This window comes from Arvicola amphibius, chromosome 9 (assembly GCF_903992535.2).
Source record: "Arvicola amphibius chromosome 9, mArvAmp1.2, whole genome shotgun sequence".
Classification (NCBI taxonomy): Eukaryota; Metazoa; Chordata; class Mammalia; order Rodentia; family Cricetidae; genus Arvicola; species Arvicola amphibius.
The window spans coordinates 34645529-34664997 of NC_052055.2; the positions used below are offsets into that span (position 1 = coordinate 34645529).

General features: G+C 55.9%; 2 protein-coding genes across 4 annotated transcripts; one reads left to right on the plus strand and one right to left on the minus strand.

The window, feature by feature from the left end:
• The first annotated feature begins 2912 nt into the window (after window positions 1-2912).
• Window positions 2913-8718, plus strand: Mapk15 (mitogen-activated protein kinase 15). 3 transcript variants are annotated; one of them, XM_038342458.2, is made up of 14 exons: window positions 2913-3051; window positions 4266-4364; window positions 4456-4485; window positions 4596-4686; window positions 5170-5300; window positions 5384-5547; window positions 5705-5844; window positions 6699-6756; window positions 7171-7308; window positions 7408-7513; window positions 7626-7830; window positions 7935-8038; window positions 8113-8241; window positions 8348-8718. In XM_038342458.2, the coding sequence occupies exons 1-14, from the start codon at window positions 2983-2985 to the stop codon at window positions 8531-8533; spliced, it is 1650 nt and encodes a 549-aa protein (XP_038198386.1). In that variant the 5' UTR covers window positions 2913-2982; the 3' UTR covers window positions 8534-8718. The 3 variants fall into 3 exon arrangements, with proteins under 3 accessions (XP_038198386.1, XP_038198384.1, XP_038198385.1); XM_038342457.1 differs by adding an exon at window positions 3157-3335 and having other exon boundaries at window positions 2943-3051; window positions 8113-8718; XM_038342456.1 differs by having other exon boundaries at window positions 8113-8718.
• A 2071-nt stretch (window positions 8719-10789) lies between these two features.
• Fam83h (family with sequence similarity 83 member H) lies at window positions 10790-19180 on the minus strand. The gene is made up of 5 exons (XM_038343453.1): window positions 19060-19180; window positions 15634-16095; window positions 14722-14886; window positions 14527-14651; window positions 10790-14336 (listed from the first exon to the last, which is right to left on the minus strand). Exons 2-5 carry the CDS (start codon window positions 16078-16080, stop codon window positions 11549-11551), a joined length of 3525 nt encoding a protein of 1174 aa, XP_038199381.1. The 5' UTR covers window positions 16081-16095; window positions 19060-19180; the 3' UTR covers window positions 10790-11548.
• Window positions 19181-19469: the final 289 nt, after the last annotated feature.

Genomic DNA, 19469 nt, shown 5'->3' on the forward strand with positions numbered 1-19469 from the left:
GGATGTTGTTCCTCAAGAGACTTCTGCTTTGTTTTATCAAAGTCTCTCGCTGGAACCTGGAGCTAATTAGGCTAGGTAGGCTGGCCAGCGAGCTCCGGAGACCTACCTGTCTCCATCTATAGGCAGTGGGAATGCAAACCAGCACCATCACGCCCTGCTTTTTTTTCTTGTCTTTTTTTCCATGCCCATTTTTTTTTTCGAAACAGGGTTTCTCTGTCATGCCCAGTTTTTTATATAGTGCTGGGGACTGAACTCAGGTCCTTTGGTCCTCAGGCCTGCACTGTGACTGAGGCGGTACATGGGATTCCTCTCCAAACGCTGGCAAATAAAGATGAATAAAAACTCTTTCACAACTGTGTGCGTCCAGTTCTGGCTTAAGTCCAAAGAGAAACTGGCCCCGAACAGAAATTCTTTGCAGCTAGCGTAGGTTTTAAGCAAGCACATTTCAGACTCGACGTTGTCTGTAAACCTCTTTAGGGCTCCAGCTCCAAATCGCACTTTGTGCTATTTAAACATGTCTTACAGAAACTGCAAGCTTGGCCATTGCGGACAGATGGGAGGTTGGCACAGCAAAGATAGTTCGCAGTTATTTTGAAATAGGTAGGCCAGGGTTGTTTTTAGGTTATCATTAACCAGGGTCTGCCTGCCTGCCTGGTAGAATTACACTCCTTTCGATATGGAAACAGATCCTAATTGACAGCCTTGGTGAACAAGTCTTAATAAGAATAGACCCTCAGTAACCCTCAACTCTGAGTACTAGAGCAGAGCTCTACCTTTCTTTCTTTCTTTCTTTCTTTCTTTCTTTCTTTCTTTCTTTCTTTCTTTCTGACATTGTCTGTGTAGCCCTGGTTGTCCTGGACCTTACTCTGTAGACCAGGCTGGCCTCCAACCCAGAGATCCTTTTACCTCTGCCTTCCAATCTCTGGGATTAAAGGTGTGCACCACCATGGCCCAGCCCAAATTCTGGGTTTCTTACCTTTCTGTAATACCTAAGAAGTCTGACTAGAACACCACTTATCTTCCAGGCATATTGAAGGCAGTGCTCCTTAGCTAAATTCTACTTCACTTCCTTCATCACCGCCACTTTGCCTACTGAGCTATCTACCTCTCGTGGCATTATTACTCCCTAGGATGCAGGAGGATCACACTGTCCCTGCCAGGGGTCAGTGGTTATGGCAGACATCCCAGCAATTGTGTGGGCAGACCTCACAGAACCGCCAGATAATCATTATTCTTTGGCCATTGGTTGCCACAGGCCCGAGTTCTCTACTGTCGCTGTTGATGGCAGGTATTCAGTGAATCAAGGTGGAAAGGACAGGAAAATCTGAAAAATTCTTTATTGTTAAAATTTTTAAAATTTTTGTGTTTTGCCTGCCTGTATGTCTGTGTGAGGGTGTCGGATCCCCTGGAACTGGAGTTGCAGACAGTTGTGAGCAGTCATGTGAGTGCTGGGAACTGAACCTGGATCCTCTGGAAGAGCAGCCAGATGTTCTTCACCACATCTTTCCAGCCCTGAGAATCTCTCTCAAAAGCTGTGGCACATGGTCATTTAACTCCCCAGTCCAGTAAATAAATTAAGACAATGATGGTTTCTTTTGTGTGTTTGAGGTTTTAATTTTTCTAGTAATTCACTTTCACCGTATTTCACACAATTATCAATCGACAACCGATTTAAATCTTGTTAAAAAATGTTGGTCTCTGGCACGCTGACAATCTGCCAGCGAATGGGAGAGCTCAGAGCTCTGCCTGATTCTCTTCTGTTCCCCAAGTGGCTCTACCTCAGTACCTTGGTGTCACCTGGTCCTTCCAAGGTCTAAGATCTAATGCACACAAATTAGCTGGCATTCACCCAGGCTCATACACAGTTCCTGCCCTTACTTTGTGTACAGCTCAGATCTTAATGGGCCCTGCTTATGTGACCCTGAGCCATGCTAAAAACAATCCTTCACTTTAAGTGACTGGAGCAGACCAGCCTTCCCTAGAGCATCTGGTGGAAACAAGAGAAGGGCCCTGGAAGTAGGTGATTGATAGGTGAGCTAAACATCGGAATCACTCTCCCTGTGGCTGCTGGGGGCCCTGGTGGTCACCAGCCTTTGGGTATGAGGTTTTGGGGCGTTACTTGGTTTCCTTAAGGAAAATGAGGCATAGTAGCTTGGGGGAGGCATAACTGGCATCCTACAGTTTTTGCTCTGTTGGGATATTGGGGATGGAACTCTGGGATTCCTGACTTCTAGGTAAGCGCTCTGCCACTGAGCCACACACCCTGCATTCTAGGTCTCTCTGGTCAGCCAAGGCCGGCCACCCTTCCCACATCCAGACTAAAACTTCAGCAGCCCAGATCCACTTTCATTCAGTGTTTTCTGCTCTTGTGTGGTGTCCCCAGCCCAGCATAATCGCAACCTCCTTGCCTCTTGCAACCTCCTCCCTCACAAAAATGGCCCACGGCTTTGGTCCTCTGGATGGCCCAAACCTTTGGTCTCCATCCAACTCCCCTGACAAGCAGGCCTGGAACCTCAAGCACATTGGACTCACTCCCACTTGGCGCCTTTCCCAGTCACTACTAACTCTAGTGCTCTGCTACCCGTGTCCAGGGCACCCGCCACGCCACGCCACGCCCTTGTCGTCATTTCATCCACTCTTGTACCCAACAGCTTCGTTCCTGAGCCAGGCTCTGAATGCCCGACGCTCAGCTTCCTCTGCATCCTAAAACGTGCCCAACTCAGCGGCTGGCAGCGGGCGATGCTGCTGTGCCCAGGGCATTCGGGGGATAGCCTTCCCACCCCAACCCCCACCCCAACCCCCACCCCGCGAGCAGCACTGACCTGGGGACCCAAGCGGACAGGTGGAGCTGGCTACAAACCCCGCCCATTGGCGCAAGCGCAGGGAGGCACACCGCGGCCGCCGTTCCCAAGCCAACGGATCAACAGGTCCAGCACCGAGAAGGAGTCTGTGAACGCCAAGAGCCTTCGCCTGCCTCTCTCCATGTGTGCTGCCGAGGTGGACCGCCACGTAGCCCAGAGATACCTGATCAAGCGAAGGCTTGGGAAGGGGGTGAGCGCAGGGACGCCCCGTCATCCGAGGGGCACTGCAGTCACCTGGGGGTCTGGTCGGCACCCTCAAGGTCTAGTTCTTCTGACACGGGATGCTGGCTTCTAGGCTCGCGTCCCTCCTCCTCCGAGGCTCCTGTACCCACGTTTCCATAAGGAAACTGGGTAACACTCAGGGACCTCGCCCAGGAATGCAGGTTACTGCCAGGGTCCCCAGGTCGCAGGAGGAGTTGTATTGGTGCTCCACTCACATCCCCTACCTTTCTGGATTCCCATAGGCTGCTCTGGGTAAGCCTGGCCTTTTCCAGTTTCTGAGGGTGAAGGGCTTCTCCCAGGATGGCTCAGGAGCACATAAGCCAGGTTCAGGAAATCTGAGTATGGGTTCACAGGATGAGAGTAGGAGCAGTGTGTGAATTCGGGTGTATTTGTGGTTGTAATGGGTCTGAGCAGATGGGGCTGTATGCGCGAATGTGTGTGATCGTGGGGGTGTGTTCTGTGTATCGTGGAGGGGAACAAGCAAACAGCAATTGCAAAGGCCCTGAGGTAAAGATCTGCTTGGCTGGTGGAGACACACCACATTTTTATGCGTGGAACCAGGCAGAGATGGGAGACAGCAACAGTGATGATGGCTCCCGTGGTGTGGAAGGGATCCGGGGCACCTTCAAGACGCTGGCTTTCAATTGACGAGCTGGAGCAGCTGCTCGTAACATTCACTTTACAAAGCTCACCCTATACTCTGGTGAGGCTCGGTGGTGGTGATGGGTGGGAGCGGCAGAGAGAGTAGACAGCCAACCCACAGGAGATGTTGGAAGTGTGCGTGGTGCACAGCAGAGCTGGGAGGGAATGGTCCCGTCAGGCCCTGGATACGTTCTGCAGGTCAAGTTGATAGGATTTGCTAAGCAGATGGCGTGGGAGTGTAGAGAAAGAGAGTGAGAATGTGCGGGGAGGTGGAGGAGTCGAAGGTCATTCCAGAGACAGCCGGCTTCAGGTCCTGCCCAGTAGTACCCACTATGGCTTCATGTCCTGGTAGGAACCGCTCCATTTCTCATCCTCCCCCGTCCCCAACTCTAGAAGAGGCTGCAGTTGTAGGCTCTGCCGCTCCGGGTCTTGTCACACTTTAACCCCTCCCAGAATCCAGGGCTGGGTGGTGTGTGTGTGTGTGTGTGTGTGTGTGTGTGTGTACACCCATGTTCAGCAAGCTGACCATGTGTTCCCCAGGCCTATGGCATTGTGTGGAAGGCAGTGGATCGGAGGACTGGTGATGTAGTGGCCATCAAGAAAATCTTTGATGCCTTTAGGGACCAGACAGATGCTCAGGTAAGTGAGCAGTGAGGGTCTCTGGGGAGGTGTGGTGAGCTGTGGGAGGGGCCCGTGACAGCAGGTTTCCTGGCATTTCTGTTTCTTACAGAGAACCTTCAGGGAAGTCATGCTTCTCCAGGTAAGAGGCCCAGACCATCCTGCCTCATCCCTTCCCTGGGTGCAAGTCCCCACAGACAAAGGAGAAGCTGGCCCTACTGGCTCCGCAGCAGCAACAGTCTGTCTTCCCAGGAGTTTGGGGACCATCCTAACATCATCCGCCTGCTTGATGTGATCCCAGCAGAGAATGACAAGGATATTTACCTGGTGTTTGAGTCCATGGGTGAGTGAGGCCTTGGGCAGACCCCAGCCCTGTTTAAGCAGCCTGGTTCCTTTCTTATATTCCTATGACTCCTGGCTCACGCTGTATCTGTCACTTCCATCTGTCCCCTGAACCCGAGCATAAAGCTGGTGAGGTTTGACTCTCAAAGATTAGCACTGACCCTCCCTCCCCTGACCCTGCCTGCACTGGCCTGGCGGTGACTCCCCCATTTTGTCCCTTCTTCACCGGACTCTTGCTCTGCCCTCATTTGCTGTGTTCTCCTTTTTTCCCACTCAGTTTGTAAAACAAGAACATGAAATAGGATGAAATCCATAGACCATTCTGGTTGTACTGACAGTGAAGACAGATTCGGTAGCCAGGTAGCCAGGCAGAGAGAGCCCAGGATGGGCCGAGGGCTGGTGCAGGCTCAAAGCGGTACAGACCTGCACTCTTCACCCTCCAGACTGACCTGCGTGTCCTTCCCCGGCTCCTGCCCCTTCCCAGACACCGACCTGAACGCAGTCATCCAGAAGGGCAGACTACTGGAGGATATCCACAAGCGGTGCATCTTTTATCAGCTCCTGAGGGCCACCAAGTTTATCCACTCAGGGCGTGTCATCCACCGGGACCAGAAGGTTGGGTCCACACTGTGCCCACAGGTCCCTGGCCTCACCGTGCCCTGGGGCCCAGTGGGTCTCAAGCCCGTTCCTCCCTCCAGCCAGCCAACGTTCTACTGGATGCTGCTTGCCGGGTGAAACTCTGTGACTTTGGCTTGGCACGCTCCCTGAGTGACCTCCCTGAGGGACCTGAGGGCCAGGCCCTGACAGAGTATGTGGCCACACGCTGGTACCGGGCTCCAGAGGTTCTTCTCTCCTGCCGATGGTAACAGCTGGAAGCCCAGTCTACCTTGTCCCTTCAGGTCCCATAGAGTACCCTGCATCCTGGTCCTGCTAGGCCCACCTGAATACTCACTGCCCTTTCCATGCGCTCCCATTCTGCCTCTGCTCCCTGTCCTTGCACACACCCCTTCCTGCCCCAGGTACACCCCTGGGGTGGACATGTGGAGCCTGGGCTGCATATTGGGAGAGATGCTTCGGGGGCAGCCGCTGTTTCCTGGCACATCTACTTTCCACCAGCTGGAGCTGATCCTGGAGACCATCCCGTTGCCTTCCATGGAGGGTGAGCATGTACACACTGAGGTCCCAACCTCTGCAGCCTGTCCCTAGGCATGGGCATGGAGGGTGAGCATGTACACACTGAGGTCCCAACCTCTGCAGCCTGTCCCTAGGCATGGGCATGGAGGGTGAGCATGTACACACTGAGGTCCCAACCTCTGCAGCCTGTCCCTAGGCATGGGCATGGAGGGTGAGCATGTACACACTGAGGTCCTAACCTCTGCAGCCTGTCCCTAGGCATGGGCATGGAGGGTGAGCATGTACACACTGAGGTCCCAACCTCTGCAGCCTGTCCCTAGGCGTGGGATGATGAGAGCCGAAGGGCACAACTGTGGAGGGGTCCCTGGTACTGTGCAGAGGAGAGAGTCATTTGATCCGGGAACACTGCAAAGGGCCCTGTGGAAGAAGGGCCCGGGAGCAGCTCTGGAGCCTGGTGCAGAGAGGCAGAACTGGCCACAGGACAGTGCACGCCAACAGTGACAGGAAGGGGCTGATAGTGCAGAGGGTCAGAGGAACAAGAGTGACGTGTCTGTGCTGGCTGCTGAGGTTTGCAGAGGGGCATGGCAGTTGTGCAGAGGGGCATGGCGAGCCTCTCTCAAGGCCGGCTGGGTGCCTGTGTACTCTTAGAGAGTTCCTACTCTTTGGGTAGGACCAAAGGGAGGTGTGACCCCAGCATCCTCTATGTGAACATGCTGAGAGTGTGTGATTTCCAGGTAAGGCACAGCTATGGGCACTCACCTGGACCTTCTAGACCACAGGCTCTGTGAGAGGTTATTTATTATCTATGTGGCCAGAAGGAATGGCTGCCCACTCCCTCCCAACCCTGCCTGCTCATGCCCGTCTTCCACCCATCCACAGAGCTCCAGGGCCTTGGCTCAGACTACAGTGCTTTGATTCTGCAGAATCTTGGGTCCAAGTGAGTGGAACTTTTAGGTGTGGGGGAGGGGTGGCAGGTCGCAGGAGGGGGCCGCCATGTTGCAGCTGGTACATGAACCAGTTTGTACCAGCCCAGAGCTGCAGCGCTCATTCTCTGACTCTTAAAGCTTTAGTTACGAGAAAAAAAAAAAAAAAAAAAAAAAAAAAGACAAAATCCAGGAGACTGACAAGAAAGAAAAGAAAAACAAGACCCAACCCCCAGAAATGAAAACACTCAGCCTTATAGAAGAGGAGAGCGTCCCTCTGAGCGGGGAGGAGGGGATGAAGAGGTGACATCCTCGGGAAGGGGACTAGAAGAGTGGGATTTACACAAGCAGAACAGCGGAGGTCAGGCCACAGACAAGGTGCCACGGGGTAGGGTCCTAGAGAGGAGACGACCGGCGGCTGCCCGCAGGCCACGGCAGACGCTGGACGCCCTCCTGCCACCAGACACCCCCCCAGAAGCCCTGGACCTCCTCAAGCGACTCTTGGCGTTTGCTCCGAATAAGCGGCTTAGCGCGGAGCAGGCGCTGCAACACCCCTACGTGCAAAGGTGAGACTCAAGAGAGCGGACAGGGGTGGGAGCCCCAGTGGCTTGCTCTCCTGCAAGTTGGGTCTCGTCACGCCTGGATCCATCTTTCTGGTCCGGTAGATTCCATTGCCCCGACCGCGAGTGGACACGGGGATCCGACGTGCGGCTCCCGGTGCACGAAGAAGACCAGCTCTCTGCACCAGAGTATCGCAACCGCCTGTACCAGGTGCTGGGACTGCGGACTCGCATCGTCCGCTTCCACGGGCACCCTCGAAGCCTCTTACCGCAGCGACCTTAGTGCCGTCCGGCCCCCTCTGAGCGCCCCTCCCATCCCGCAGATGATCCTGGAGCGGAGGGGGAACAGCCGCAGCCCTCGAGAGGAAGGCCTGTGGGGTGCGGCCTCGCGGGTAGAGCTCAGGGCTTCCCCCGCCCGGGCTCAATCGCTCAAGCCCGGAGTCCTCCCCCAGGTCCCCGCGGAGACGCCTGCGCGAAAACACGGACCCAGACCTCAGAGTAACCCTGGTCATAACCCCAAGCACGTGGGTGAGCCTTGCCCGCCTCCCACGCACCCCTGGCCCCTTCTCTGTAGGGCCACCAACATGCACAGCGGGAACCTAACTCCGGGGGTTGCTCTTATGACCCCACAGAAGTCCCCAGGCAGAGCTCAAACCCCCTGTTCCAATTTCCGCCGCCAGGCAGGGGGGAAAGGCCAACAGGGGCCACAGCGGAGCCACCCTCGCCACCCTCAGGGGTAAGTCGAGGTTGGGTGGGCACGGAAGAGCCTCTGCGGTACCTTTCCGTGACCCTGTGGCGCACCCCTTCCAGGTGAAGACAAACGTTAGGGTGGTGGCACCCTCCCTGACTTCACAGGCCGCGGCTCAGGCGGCCAATCAGGCCCTGATCCGCAGTGACCCGGCCCGGGGCGGTGGGCCGAGGGCGGCCGGCGCGCGACGGGTGAGCCCGGCTCTGGCCCTTCCCAGCTCCCTCCAGTGCGGTTCGTACCCCCCAGAGCCCTGCTCCACTCCTCTCCCTCCTGAACAAGACCCTCGCCTGCGTGCAGGTCCCTTCCCGCCTGTCCCGGGAGGCCCCGGAACCCCGACCCGGTCGAAGGATGTTTGGCACCTCGGCCTCGCAGGGGGCCCAGGGCGCAGCCAGAGCTGCGCTTGGCGGCTACTCCCAGGCCTACGGGACCGTGTGCCGCTCAGCGCTGGGCCGCCTGCCTCTACTCCCCGGACCGCGTGCTTGAGCCGCCCACGGGTCTCCTTGCGGCAACCTGGCGCCGTTCCCCAGCCCCCAGTGCATCTCCCTCCTTTGTCCCTCTGCATTCGAGTTCCGGGAGGGTTCCCCAAGCCTCTCTCCCCTAAGGGGGAGTAGACAGTGGTTTACACTCCACCCCAACAATTTTTTTCCAATAAAGTCATTTTTTCCCCAGCCCAGTTAAGCCATCTTTCACCCACTACCATCCGAGGACTCCCTTCCTAGGTCCTAAATCTTTCCTGAAGCCCACTCTCCTGAGTGCTCCACTTCCGAATCCTGTACTCAGCCCAAAGTACCATGTCTGCTCTCTGAGGCTTTTGCCCCCTCAGCCTAGTCCTCTGGAACAAGGATTGTGGCGCCATTCCCCACCCAGGTGCAGGTTACCAATGACTACTTAAGACTGGAGCCGCACAAAGAAAAGGGGAGAGGGTGCAGCACTTCCCTTGGCCCTTGCTACCATTTGTTGGTGACTTGCAGCCTGTGACCTAACCACACAGTGACCGGCTTGTCGCCAGGTCTTGATAAAAGGACAGGAAGCACTTGAAGAGGAAAATCTTGAAAAACCCCCGAAAATCTTGAGGGGACACTACTGTTCAAAGGGCTTGGTGTGAGTTCAGACCAGATTTGCGTTGGCACTCAAATACCCCACACAGCCCCAGAAACTGGGCTGGAGTAGAAAGCAGGAAAGCTGTTCCCCCACCTGACTAGGGAAGCTGTCTAAATCTGTTGGCCACCGTAGGGCAAACGACAAAAGGGACAAAGGTAGGGGGAGCTGGGCAGAGTTGGAACCTGCATAGCAGTGATACTGGGCTAGATGAGACAGAGGCAGGAAGCAAATGATTGGGTATAGGAGAGGGTGGGTATGATTCCAACATGGCGGAGAGCCAGTCAAAACTGGAGCCAAAAGGTTTGTCTCCTGAAGTGGCCGACGGCCAATGTGATCAGTGCATGGTTTCAAGAGGCTGAGGCATAGCTCCAAGTTACTGACAAACAGAGCAAAGGAGTCTGAGGGTTAACACCAGAAATCAGTGTGCCTGCAAGCCAAGACCTGGCTATGGGGCAGAAGGGTTCAGGCTGGACAGGAGCTGCAAGATAAACGTTGAGAAGTGTGTGCTGGGCTTGAAGGCTGGAGGACCAGATGACGGCCTACATGATGGCTCAAAGAGCCAGGGGCTTGTATGGGGTCTGCAGGGATGGGAGAGATGTTTGTGCCGGCATGGAGGATTTAAGAGTTCCCCACCAGGAATCATGGTTTTCTAAAAAGGAACCTAGGAAGGCCACAGAGTTAAAGGCTTCGTATAAATTGGACAATTAAACCTATTAGGGGACATGCTGGGTTTCTTTTTTCCCTCATAGGATCTCACCGTGTAGCTCTGGTTGGCCTGGAACTTGCTGTGCCAGGCTGCCGCAGAACTTAAGAGACCAGCTTACCTCTGCCTCCCCAGCACTGGGCTCTGCTGGAGTTTGTGTGCATTGTGTTTACTGTAAATGTAAGAACACAATGCGCTGCTTCAGAAAGGTGTGAAGGGGCGGCCAGGGGTCTCAGGGGGCCCCCAGAAGGACTACCAGCCTCCACTTTTGCAATGCACAGCTCAACAGGTCTGAGCTTGAGCAGTGACGCACAGGACGCCAGACCACGAGCGCTAAGAAGCTAGGCAGTGAGCGTGCCAAGACTAGGAAACACTCCAGCTCATCCGGTTCCTAGGGGACCATGCACACCTGGCCAGGAACTTGGGGATTTTTTTTGACAGTGAAATGTAATAGTGTGAATCCAGTCACTGTCCAAATCCCAGTATCCTCCCTTCTCCAGCTGCTGGAGTCAGAAGGAACTACTTAGTGGCTTTCTTTTCATGTCTTTGCTCTCTTGGGATTTCACATCATGAGTGTGCACACACACAACACAGGTATAAACTATTTGGAAAGAATAGCAGACAGCAGAAATATATTTCTCATTGCCTAGCAGTGTGTGTGTGGGGGGGACATGCTCTATGCATTTGGTCCCATGCCAAATCAAAATCTTTGAAGGTAAGAAAAGATAAGTGTAGCCAGGAACCTTGGACAGATTCTTTTTGTTGGTGACAAACAGAAATGGATCAAGGTGGAGTGGGGGGGCAGGGTCTGCTGTCCCTTAGTGGTTGCTGGGGCTCAGGATGTACCGTACTCCATCTTCTGCCTTTTGCTGAGACCCAAACACTACATACAGCCTCTTTCCAGACTTTGGCTTAGAAACTTACTGAAGCCGGGGTCACAGAAAGTCTGTCCAGACTGCTTTATTGTACTGCAAAGTCCAGTGCTCCCCACTTCTGGCTTCTCTTCAAGTGCTACCCAGAGACTTGCTGGAGAAGGCAGATGTGACTTAAGGCGGCCCCAGTAGATACTTGGCAGCTACTTCCCAGTGGCCCACCCTGTCCAGCATCCATGCCTTCCCCACAGCAGGAGGACAGAGTCAAAAAAGTGCTAGGTAGGAGGCAGTGAGGAGACAGAGTGGAAGCAAGGAGTTCCAGAGAGAGAGAGAGAGAGAGAGAGAGAGAGAGAGAGAGAGAGAGAGAGAGAGAGAGGTGAGGAGGGGAAGGGAGGAGGCTGCAGACGGAGGCTGTGAGTGAGATGCACACCCTGAGATAAAGCCCTGAGATAAAAGGCCCTAAGAGGCAACAGAGGCATAAAGTGATGAGTCCATGAAAAATTGGCGAATAAGGCAGAGATATGGATCCCTGAGGTGAACCCAAAGTGGACCTGAGTCCAGGAGATGGTGGAGGCTGAGGTGAGGGAAGTGAGGAGGAAGAAGCACTGAGCAGAGGGGCTGAGCTCCTAGCGTGGAGAAGCCAAGAGTAAGAGGCAGTGCAGCTATCAGGTGAATTCAAGTGCAGCTCCGTTCAGGCGGTTGACAGCCAGGCCCCAAATGGCTTTGACACCAGTCTGGCAGCCACCAGTCCATCGGGACCAGATGGGTGCTATGAGCCTGTATGGCAGTGATGCAGAGTCCTGGCCTCTGAGACCAGAAGACTCATTTTTTGCTTTTGAATGTACCCAGAATCTTGGGAACAAACTTGCCCATTTTACTGTCTCTGGTGTCCTCATCTGCTAGGTTGTCTCCTGCCCCAGTACTGCCAGCTTCCTCCTTTTTGCAGAAGACCTCGAAGCGACTGTAGACACGTTTTTCTTTGCGCATGCTCTCCATGCGGCGCAGGAGCCTGTCACGCTCCTCTGCGCTGGCCGGCAGGGTGCGGCTGAGCCGGCCTTGTGTCCCAATGCTGTCTGAGCGGAAGATGGCTGAACACTTGTCCTTGTCGGACATGTCTGGAGTCAAGTCTCCTGCAGTTGTTGGGCGACCTAGCTCAGGACTGCTGTGAGCTGGGCCTGGAGCAGGGACTCCGCGGTGCTTCTGGCCATGGGCACTGATTTGCTCCAGAATGGCCTTCGTGTCATCTCGCAGGTTGCTGCTGTATAAGGCATTGGCAGTAGCTGAAGCTAAGCGTACCTTTGAGCTTCTCTCTTCTGCAGCAGCCTCTGTGCTGTCACCCCGACCCAGTGAGGGCCTCCGGGGACTCTCAGGCTGCCCATTTTCCTGTGGAGCTGGGAAGCTGCCCTCATCCTCCCCTCTTCGTTCGCCCTTGGGGCTCAGCAACTGCCTAAGGCGGAGGGAGCCCTTTCGCAGGACTTCCATGGGACCACCAGCCACCTCTTCCGTGGGCCCTGTCTTCGAAGTCTCCCCAGCGAAGGTGAGACTGCCTCTACGCTCAGGGACAGGAGGCACCGGACTGCCTCTGCGTTCAGGCACTGGGGGCACTGGACTGGTCCTGCGCTCAGGTAGGGGCACCGGGCTGCCCCTGCGGTCTGGGTAGGGCGAAGTGGGACTTCCCTTCTGCTCAATCAATCCTGTGGTTGGGCTGCCCCTCCGAGTGGGGAATCCAGATGTAGGGCTCCCCTTGCGCTCAGGGTGAGCTGGAGTGGGGCTCCCTTTTGGCTCAGAATAAGGCAGCTGGTGCGTTCCGGGCCCTTCAAGTGGAGGGCTATCTCGCCCTTGTGGAGACAAGGAGCGACCCTGGGTGGAGAGCAAGCGTGAAGGCAGACGTTCTGTGCTGCCCAGCGTGTCGAGCAGCTGCGCAGCGGTCAGTGAAGCTGCTCCTGGGTGTCGCTCTGCCTCCTGATGTAATTGCTGTGCGAAGGAGTCCCGCAAATCAAGCAAGCAACTCTCAAGGCTGCGGCGCTCAGTTCCCACTCCTCCTGGTGCTACCACCTCCTCCCGCCAGGACTGGGCCACTACAGCCTTGCTGTGGCTGGAGGCAGTGATGGGACCACCTGCACCACCAGGGTCCCGGGCAGGACCCTTGTATTTCTCCAGTAGCTCCGCCACTTTCGCCGAGGCGCTGGAACGAACAGCCTCTCCACTGGGACCCACAGTTTCACTGACTGTCTGCTCTTTGTGCAGCAGCTGTACTTTCTCTGTGGTGGCTGCGGTCCCACCAGTACCCTCGGCCTGTGAGGCGAAGATGAGGGATGAGCGCAATCTGGAGCTGCGCTGGATGAGTGGATTCAAGCGTGAACGGAAGGAATCCTGCTTAACCAGACTTGTTTCATCTGGGCCCTCTCGCTCGGAGTTGTCGCCACCACCACTTCCTGAGCCTGGCTTTGGTCCCTTGGCTGGGAATGGTGCAGGAGTGCGGAAGGCGGAGGGGAGCAGGTCTCGGCCTCCAGGAGCCAGCACTTCATCTTCATAGGCCTCAGCCTCCATAGGCAGACCCTCCTCTCCATCATCACCATGGCAGCCGCTCAGGTAGGAAGCAACGCGCCATTGACGTAGCCCTGCCCGTCCCTCGGGTCCACCCCTGCGCTCAGGCTCCACCTCCGGAGTTGTGTCCAGGCCTTGCCTTGTTGATACTTGACATGGAAAGCGCTGACCCAGGTTGGGACGTGGGGCCCCATTAGGTTCCACACCACGAGGGCCAGTTCCTAAGGCAGGATCCGAACCATGGCGTACCTCTCGAGAAGCGCTGGATGGAACATATTCTAGCCGTTGGTGCATATCAGCACCGAGTTCTGGGAAGCGGGGCCCAGCACCTAGTGCAAAGTCATCAGGGTCCGCAAAGCCAGGGCGGCCTGCACGAATCTTCTCGAAGAGGCCCTGCGGGCGCGTGGGTGCAAACTGTGGATCCCACTGGTAATGCTGCTGGTAGAGTTGGTCACGTTGGAAGTGGCTGGTCTGGAAACGGAAGTCATCACCATGGCTGAGGAATGTCTGTCGTGACACCTGCCGTGCAGCCGCAAAGTTCTCCATGGCTCCAGCTCCATCGGCTGCTGTGTAGCTGTGCCGCTTGAAGGCGTCCATCTCCAAGTGCCGTGCCTGGAAGAAGCCCCGGGAGCCTGCTAGCTCTCCGATAGGTCCAGCCTCAGTGGGACGCGCCAGTGAACGGTGCCCTGCGTGGGGCTCCAATGCACCCCCAGGCATACGCTGCAGCTCCTCACGGCGGAAGGCCGATAGGAAGTGACGGTCAGGGTCTAGGAAAGAGGGGAAGCCCAGGCCTTCTTCCCGGGGCGGAGGGAATAGGAGGTGCGCCCGTTTATGGAACGAAAAAGGTGTTGGTTGTCCAACCCCGGGAACGCCCACCAGAGGCCCAGCCCCAGAGTATGGAGCTAGTGCATAGGCATCCATGCGGGCTAGCATCCCAGCTGAGGGCACCAGTGGCTCTGACTGCGCGAAGAGGATGCGGAACTCCTCATCGAAGCTGGAGACCAGCTCTCCCTGGAACACATGAGCCAGGCTGCGGTGGATTTTCTCGAAGGACCACATGAAGCTGTGAGCAGGAGAGCAGAAGTCAGGGAAAGGAAGTAGGGCCACAAAGGCATCGGTTGGATAATCAGGGAATTGGGGTTTGTAAGGAGCGGGGCTGAGGGGCTGTGGCAAGGAGGGCTTTATGAGAAAGAAGTGCGACCTCGGAGGAGGACTCTGGGGCGGCCAGCACTGGGGAAACCCACTGGGCATACCTGTAACTGCCGCTCATCACTACAGCACAGTCCACCAGCAAGAACTTCTCCTTCAGATGGCCCTTGAACGACTTCCCAGTGCGGCAGTAATAGGTAGGCCCTGCCACTGTGCGCACACGCAGAAACTGGAAGAGAGGGGAGTCAGGTCTTCCTCAAAAGTATTTTTCCCTCCACTCCCCTGGCTTGGTCACTCACATCCATGTGGTGCAGGTTGACACGACACTTGTCGGCCATGTCTAGGAAGTGCTGAGCGTTCATTTCATCCAGCAGAATGTAGACTGGGACTCGCCTTGCAGCAGCCTCTAGGACTTCACTGAGCAGATCCACGTCAGTGAACATGTCCATCACCACTGCTACCACCTGGGAGGAGGTGGATAGCAGGTCAGGCGCAGGGAAGGGTCCCGCCCCTCTACCTATCTCCAGCCACACTTTTACCCACAAGCGCTGTAAAATGACCATTAGCCCCCCCCCCAGGAGAGTGGCCACAACTGGGAGGGCAGTAAAAGGGATCCCCGTAAAGGGTCACAGCGTATACGTTTAAGGTACTTCATGGGGTAGGGGCTGCAATCCTGGCCCAGTGTTTTCAGATCCCAAGTTGTCCTGGCAGGCACAAGAACTTCAGACTTAATAAGCGATGGGGGGGGGGGGTTCACAACCTGGAGCAGGGACAGAAGCTAGGTCTGCTACCTTATCTAATCTTCCCAGGTTTTGTGGGAGTGTTTTTGTTTTTTAATACAGGCCAGACTGTTACTACGTAGTCCAGGATGGCCTCAACCTCCCTGGGTTTTTGTTGTTTCTGTTTGCCAACTGCTTTGGAGGTGGGTTACTCTCATCTGGGCCAGGTCTGAAGAGACCAATATGCCAACGGCCCCAAGTTTCTGGGTACTGGTCATGATCCTGGGCAAGCAAATGTATAGAGGCCACTAACCAAGTCCTAGGTGAAAACGGACAAACTCTGCAGTGACTCTCCTGCTGAGGTCTGGCTGGCAGCCCTGGCATCCCCAGCACCAGTAAAGCTTTTATTCTCCCCCACACCCTACTATTCATGTTTCAAGATCCAGCTCAGGCTGCCCCTCACTATTCATCTAGCCCATGCCCATAATGCACCTGCTGGGCAGAGCGGATCATCCTCCGAGCTTCATCTTTGATGCTGGGGCTGTCAGGTGGTGGTGGCTGAACCAGTGTGGTGACCTCTGTGCCTTGGAAGCCAAAGGTCAGGGGCCAGCCCAGGTCCAGCTCAGGCACAGCCAGGTCTGAATTCACTGGCCAGTAGGTGCCTGAGGAACCATCCATGTCCACATCAGGAGGGCTGCCTTCAGGAGCTTCCCGGGCCACATATTGTGGGGGCTGCAGGTGGCGGCTCACATATTCCACTTCCTCAGGGCACAGGAAATCAGGTGCCCCCTCAGACGCCAAGAAGCGATTGTAGGCTTCTGTCCCACCCTCAGTCAGTGCATCCACGGCCAGTCGGTAGTATTCTTTGTAGTGAGGTGGCAGGTACCCAGGTGCCAATGGGTTGTCCCCCTGTGAGCTGCTCTGGGAGCGACGGGCCATGTTGGGGCCAGGGGCCTGCAGGAGCAGGAAGATGCATTAACTAGGGGCAGTAGGACCCACTTACCTTTCCCTCACAAGCGAACACACACACAGTTGCCAGAGCTGCTAGATCATGGGTTTAGCTTATGCCTGGGAGGTCTTCGAGGGCTCAAACAAGATAGTCTCAGAAACAGTACTGTGGGCCATTGGTACTCAGCCCTAAATCCCCTTCCTGGGGCTGAGACCTTGTTCTCAGCAGGGTCTCAAGGACTGTCAATGTTTGGCCCATTCTAGGTAAGAGGTCCCACCTACCCCTCCTTCGGGGTCAATAGATTCATGGCCCATTTACTTTGTGGATCTTAAAATAAGCTGTTGGTTAAGACACAAATGCAGTCCAGTGTAGAAAGGAGCAGCGGGGCTGTGTCCCGCCACCCGGCTAGCTTTACCCAAAATAATTACACGGAAACTGTATTCATTTAAACACTGCCTGGCCCATTAGATTTAGCCTCTTATTGGCTAATTTTCACATCTTTTTTTAACCCATGTTTAGTAATCCGTGTAGCACCACAAGGTGTGGCTTACCAGGAGAGATCTTAACCTGCGTCCATCTCAGAGAGGAGAATCATGGCGACTGCATATGGCGACTGCCTGAAGCGTCTCCCCAACTCTGTTTTCTTTTTTTCACAATTTTGTTCTGTCTATTCTGCCTACCTAATTTTTTTGTCTCTTAAAGGGCCAAGGCAGTATCTTTATTAAAAATAAAAATAACACAGACACTCCTCCATCAGTCCAGTAGTGAGATTATCTCCATGCCCCCCAAGCGATTAGTCTTGTTGGCCCCTGCCTCTACTGCCTGAAGATCCTGGGCAGTGTTCTGGCCTGTTACCTTCACTGTACACACCTGGGAGGGGTGGCAAGACACTGTACCTGGCCCAAGGTGAGCACAGTGGAAACTGACTCATCCAGGGTTGATGGCCTTAAACCCCACCCACACCTCTTCCCTGGACCCACACCTGTATATTCCCACAGCCCCTGCACTCATCTCCCTGCCCCAACTCCTAAACTTTCAACCTCTCAGCCTTCACTACTGTCCCACCTCAGCCCCTCCCTTGTGGGGTCTCTACTCTATACCCTCCCAGACCCACCCATCCTGACGGCAATAAAGGCATTCCCAAGACTCTGAATCATACCCTCTCCCTGATACGCTAAGAACGAAGGTAGGGCCTTTACCACACGGCTTGCCCTGAGTTGTCAATCCCCATTACCACGGGTGCTCCAGTACCACTGTTCTTGTTTTTTGGGGGGGGGGGGGGGGGGGGGCAGACAGGGGCGGACACAGAAGCTTGTGCTTGAGGAAGACATTAGAAAAAGCAACCCAACACCCAGAATCCTGGAAGTTGCCTTAGGGCAGGTTCACCCCATTAACCATGGCTCCTCGGGTTTGGAATGGCTTGGGACTCTTGCCCTGCCTAGCACACAGGTTACTGGATGTTAGTCTGGACTAGGAAAAGTAATTCTGCCCAGGAAGAGGAGTGGGCCAGTGATACTGGCAGGATGGGGAACTAGCTGCTGTTATTAGGGGACACATGTCTGATAACATTGGGGGTCAGGACTCTGCTGTGTGTGACCCAGGGAGCTATAGTGTCTGCCATCCCTGGGGGCAACACATTAACAAGTCCAAATATGACCGAGCTTGGAGGTGGGGACACCCCTAGGTCTACTTGCCCTAAGAAGAATGCTCTAAATTCCCTTTGGGGCACTGCCCTTACTGTAGGCCTTGGTTTTCCTTCCTGTCTGCAGTGTGAGGTGTGGCACACTCTTCTGGGGAGATCAAGGCAGACCACCTGGGGTAAGAATGCTGGCATGTGTGCTTGGGCAGCCCCCACACTGCACCCAGACTTTGGCAGGCTCACACTACCTGGGGTGTGCTCCCTCGGGGTACTTCCCGATATAAGGAAAACTGAGAACTGAAACCGGTCAGCCTGTGGACTTCTGGCAAGGAACCATCAAAGACACAAATGGTTGGGAAGGGGCTCTAGTCCTGAGTGGCCACTGTGGGGCCTGGCCACCCACGACCTCAAATGCCCTTATGTTCTCTCACTGACACACATTCCCCCCTTGACTATGGACTGGACAGTGACCACTCTTATCAGCAATGAACCCCAACAGCCTGCTCGAAGACATTTGCCTATCCAAGTGGGGCCCTATTTAATGAAAGAGCCTATCCCACCCAAACCAATGACTCAGCAGGAATCTTCTGTAGCTGACCTCTGACCTAAAGCCACTCTCCAGGCCCTTCACCATTAACAGCACAAGAAAATGTCCCCTCCCCTCCTACCTGACAGGAGGTAGTGTTTCGGCATTTGGAAGTGTGGGAGGGGATCCCATGGGGAGCACCTTGGGCTACTACACAAAGATGGTGACCGTGGCCAAGTAAGGGGTGGGCGGTAGGGGACATGAAACTGGGAGATGGGAATTGGTGGGATGGGGCTCAAAGACCGGAAGTCGCTGAGTTCCAGCTTGCGGGTTAGGCACTGAAAGGCCCCATGGGTATTACTGTACCCCAGGAAGTTAGCCGCTACCCAGGCCAGGTGTTTTTATCAACCCATCTAGTCCAGGGATGTGGGACCAGGAGTTAGCAGACTCCAGTTTTCCCTGCCCCTCCACACAGGGATTCAGCCCTGGACACCCTGATTCATGGCGGCTTGGGGAGAGGCTCCGGGAAAGGTACAGATCTTGCCCAGTTAACATCTAGGCCGCGAAGACGAGTGTGTCGCACCCTTTCTTCTGCCTCCTCCTTGCCGGCATGCCCCTAGGACACCCCTCACCCAGTACCCCGGAGAGCAGTCATCCCGTCCCCGACCCAGCCCCACGCACGCTCTCACTGCACCGCCCGGCCCAGGTCCCAAGATCAGACCCAGGTACCGCGCGCGCGGAGGTCCCGGCCTACAGTCCTGCGCGCTGCGCCGTGCCCGGCCCGCGCCGGGGAAGGGGCCCTACCTGGCCAGGTGAGCGGGGTCTCGGCACAGGGGCAGCAGGAGCCCACCGCCGCCCAGCGGCCTCGCGGTCTGGTCCGTCCGGCAGCCACTCCCCGCCGCGGCCCGCCCGCCCGTTCGGCCTGATTCACGCGCCTGCCCCCGCCCCGCCCGCGCTCTGCCTCCTGCCTGCCCGGGCAGCACCTGGGCGGGGCGGCCCCACCCCGACGCGCCCGCATTCCTGCGTCCTCCGCGGCCCGGACCCCGGCCGCGACCCCCGAGTTCCCCAGTCTGGCCTCGCTGGCGCCCCCGGCCCCCAGCCCCAACCGCGACCCCCGAGCGCTCCGGTGGCGCCCCTGAACTGCGCCCCGGACTCTGGCCAGAGCCACTCGGTACTGCCGGCGCTTCTTCTTTCAGGACCCCGAAGTCCCTTGA

What these genes read in the sequence shown, in the direction of transcription:
- Mapk15 (XM_038342456.1), top strand. Translation starts at nt 2,983, where the DNA reads ATGTGTGCTGCCGAGGTGGACCGCCACGTAGCCCAGAGATACCTGATC. An exon ending in GTTCTTCTCTCCTGCCGATG is followed by an intron (nt 5,548 to 5,704) that starts GTAACAGCTGGA and finishes TTCCTGCCCCAG; the next exon opens with GTACACCCCTGGGGTGGACA. An exon ending in TCATAACCCCAAGCACGTGG is followed by an intron (nt 7,831 to 7,934) that starts GTGAGCCTTGCC and finishes ATGACCCCACAG; the next exon opens with AAGTCCCCAGGCAGAGCTCA.
- Fam83h (XM_038343453.1), bottom strand. Translation starts at nt 16,080, where the DNA reads ATGGCCCGTCGCTCCCAGAGCAGCTCACAGGGGGACAACCCATTGGCA. An exon ending in TGATCCGCTCTGCCCAGCAG is followed by an intron (nt 14,887 to 15,633) that starts GTGCATTATGGG and finishes ACCTCCTCCCAG; the next exon opens with GTGGTAGCAGTGGTGATGGA. An exon ending in TCAACCTGCACCACATGGAT is followed by an intron (nt 14,652 to 14,721) that starts GTGAGTGACCAA and finishes CCTCTCTTCCAG; the next exon opens with TTTCTGCGTGTGCGCACAGT.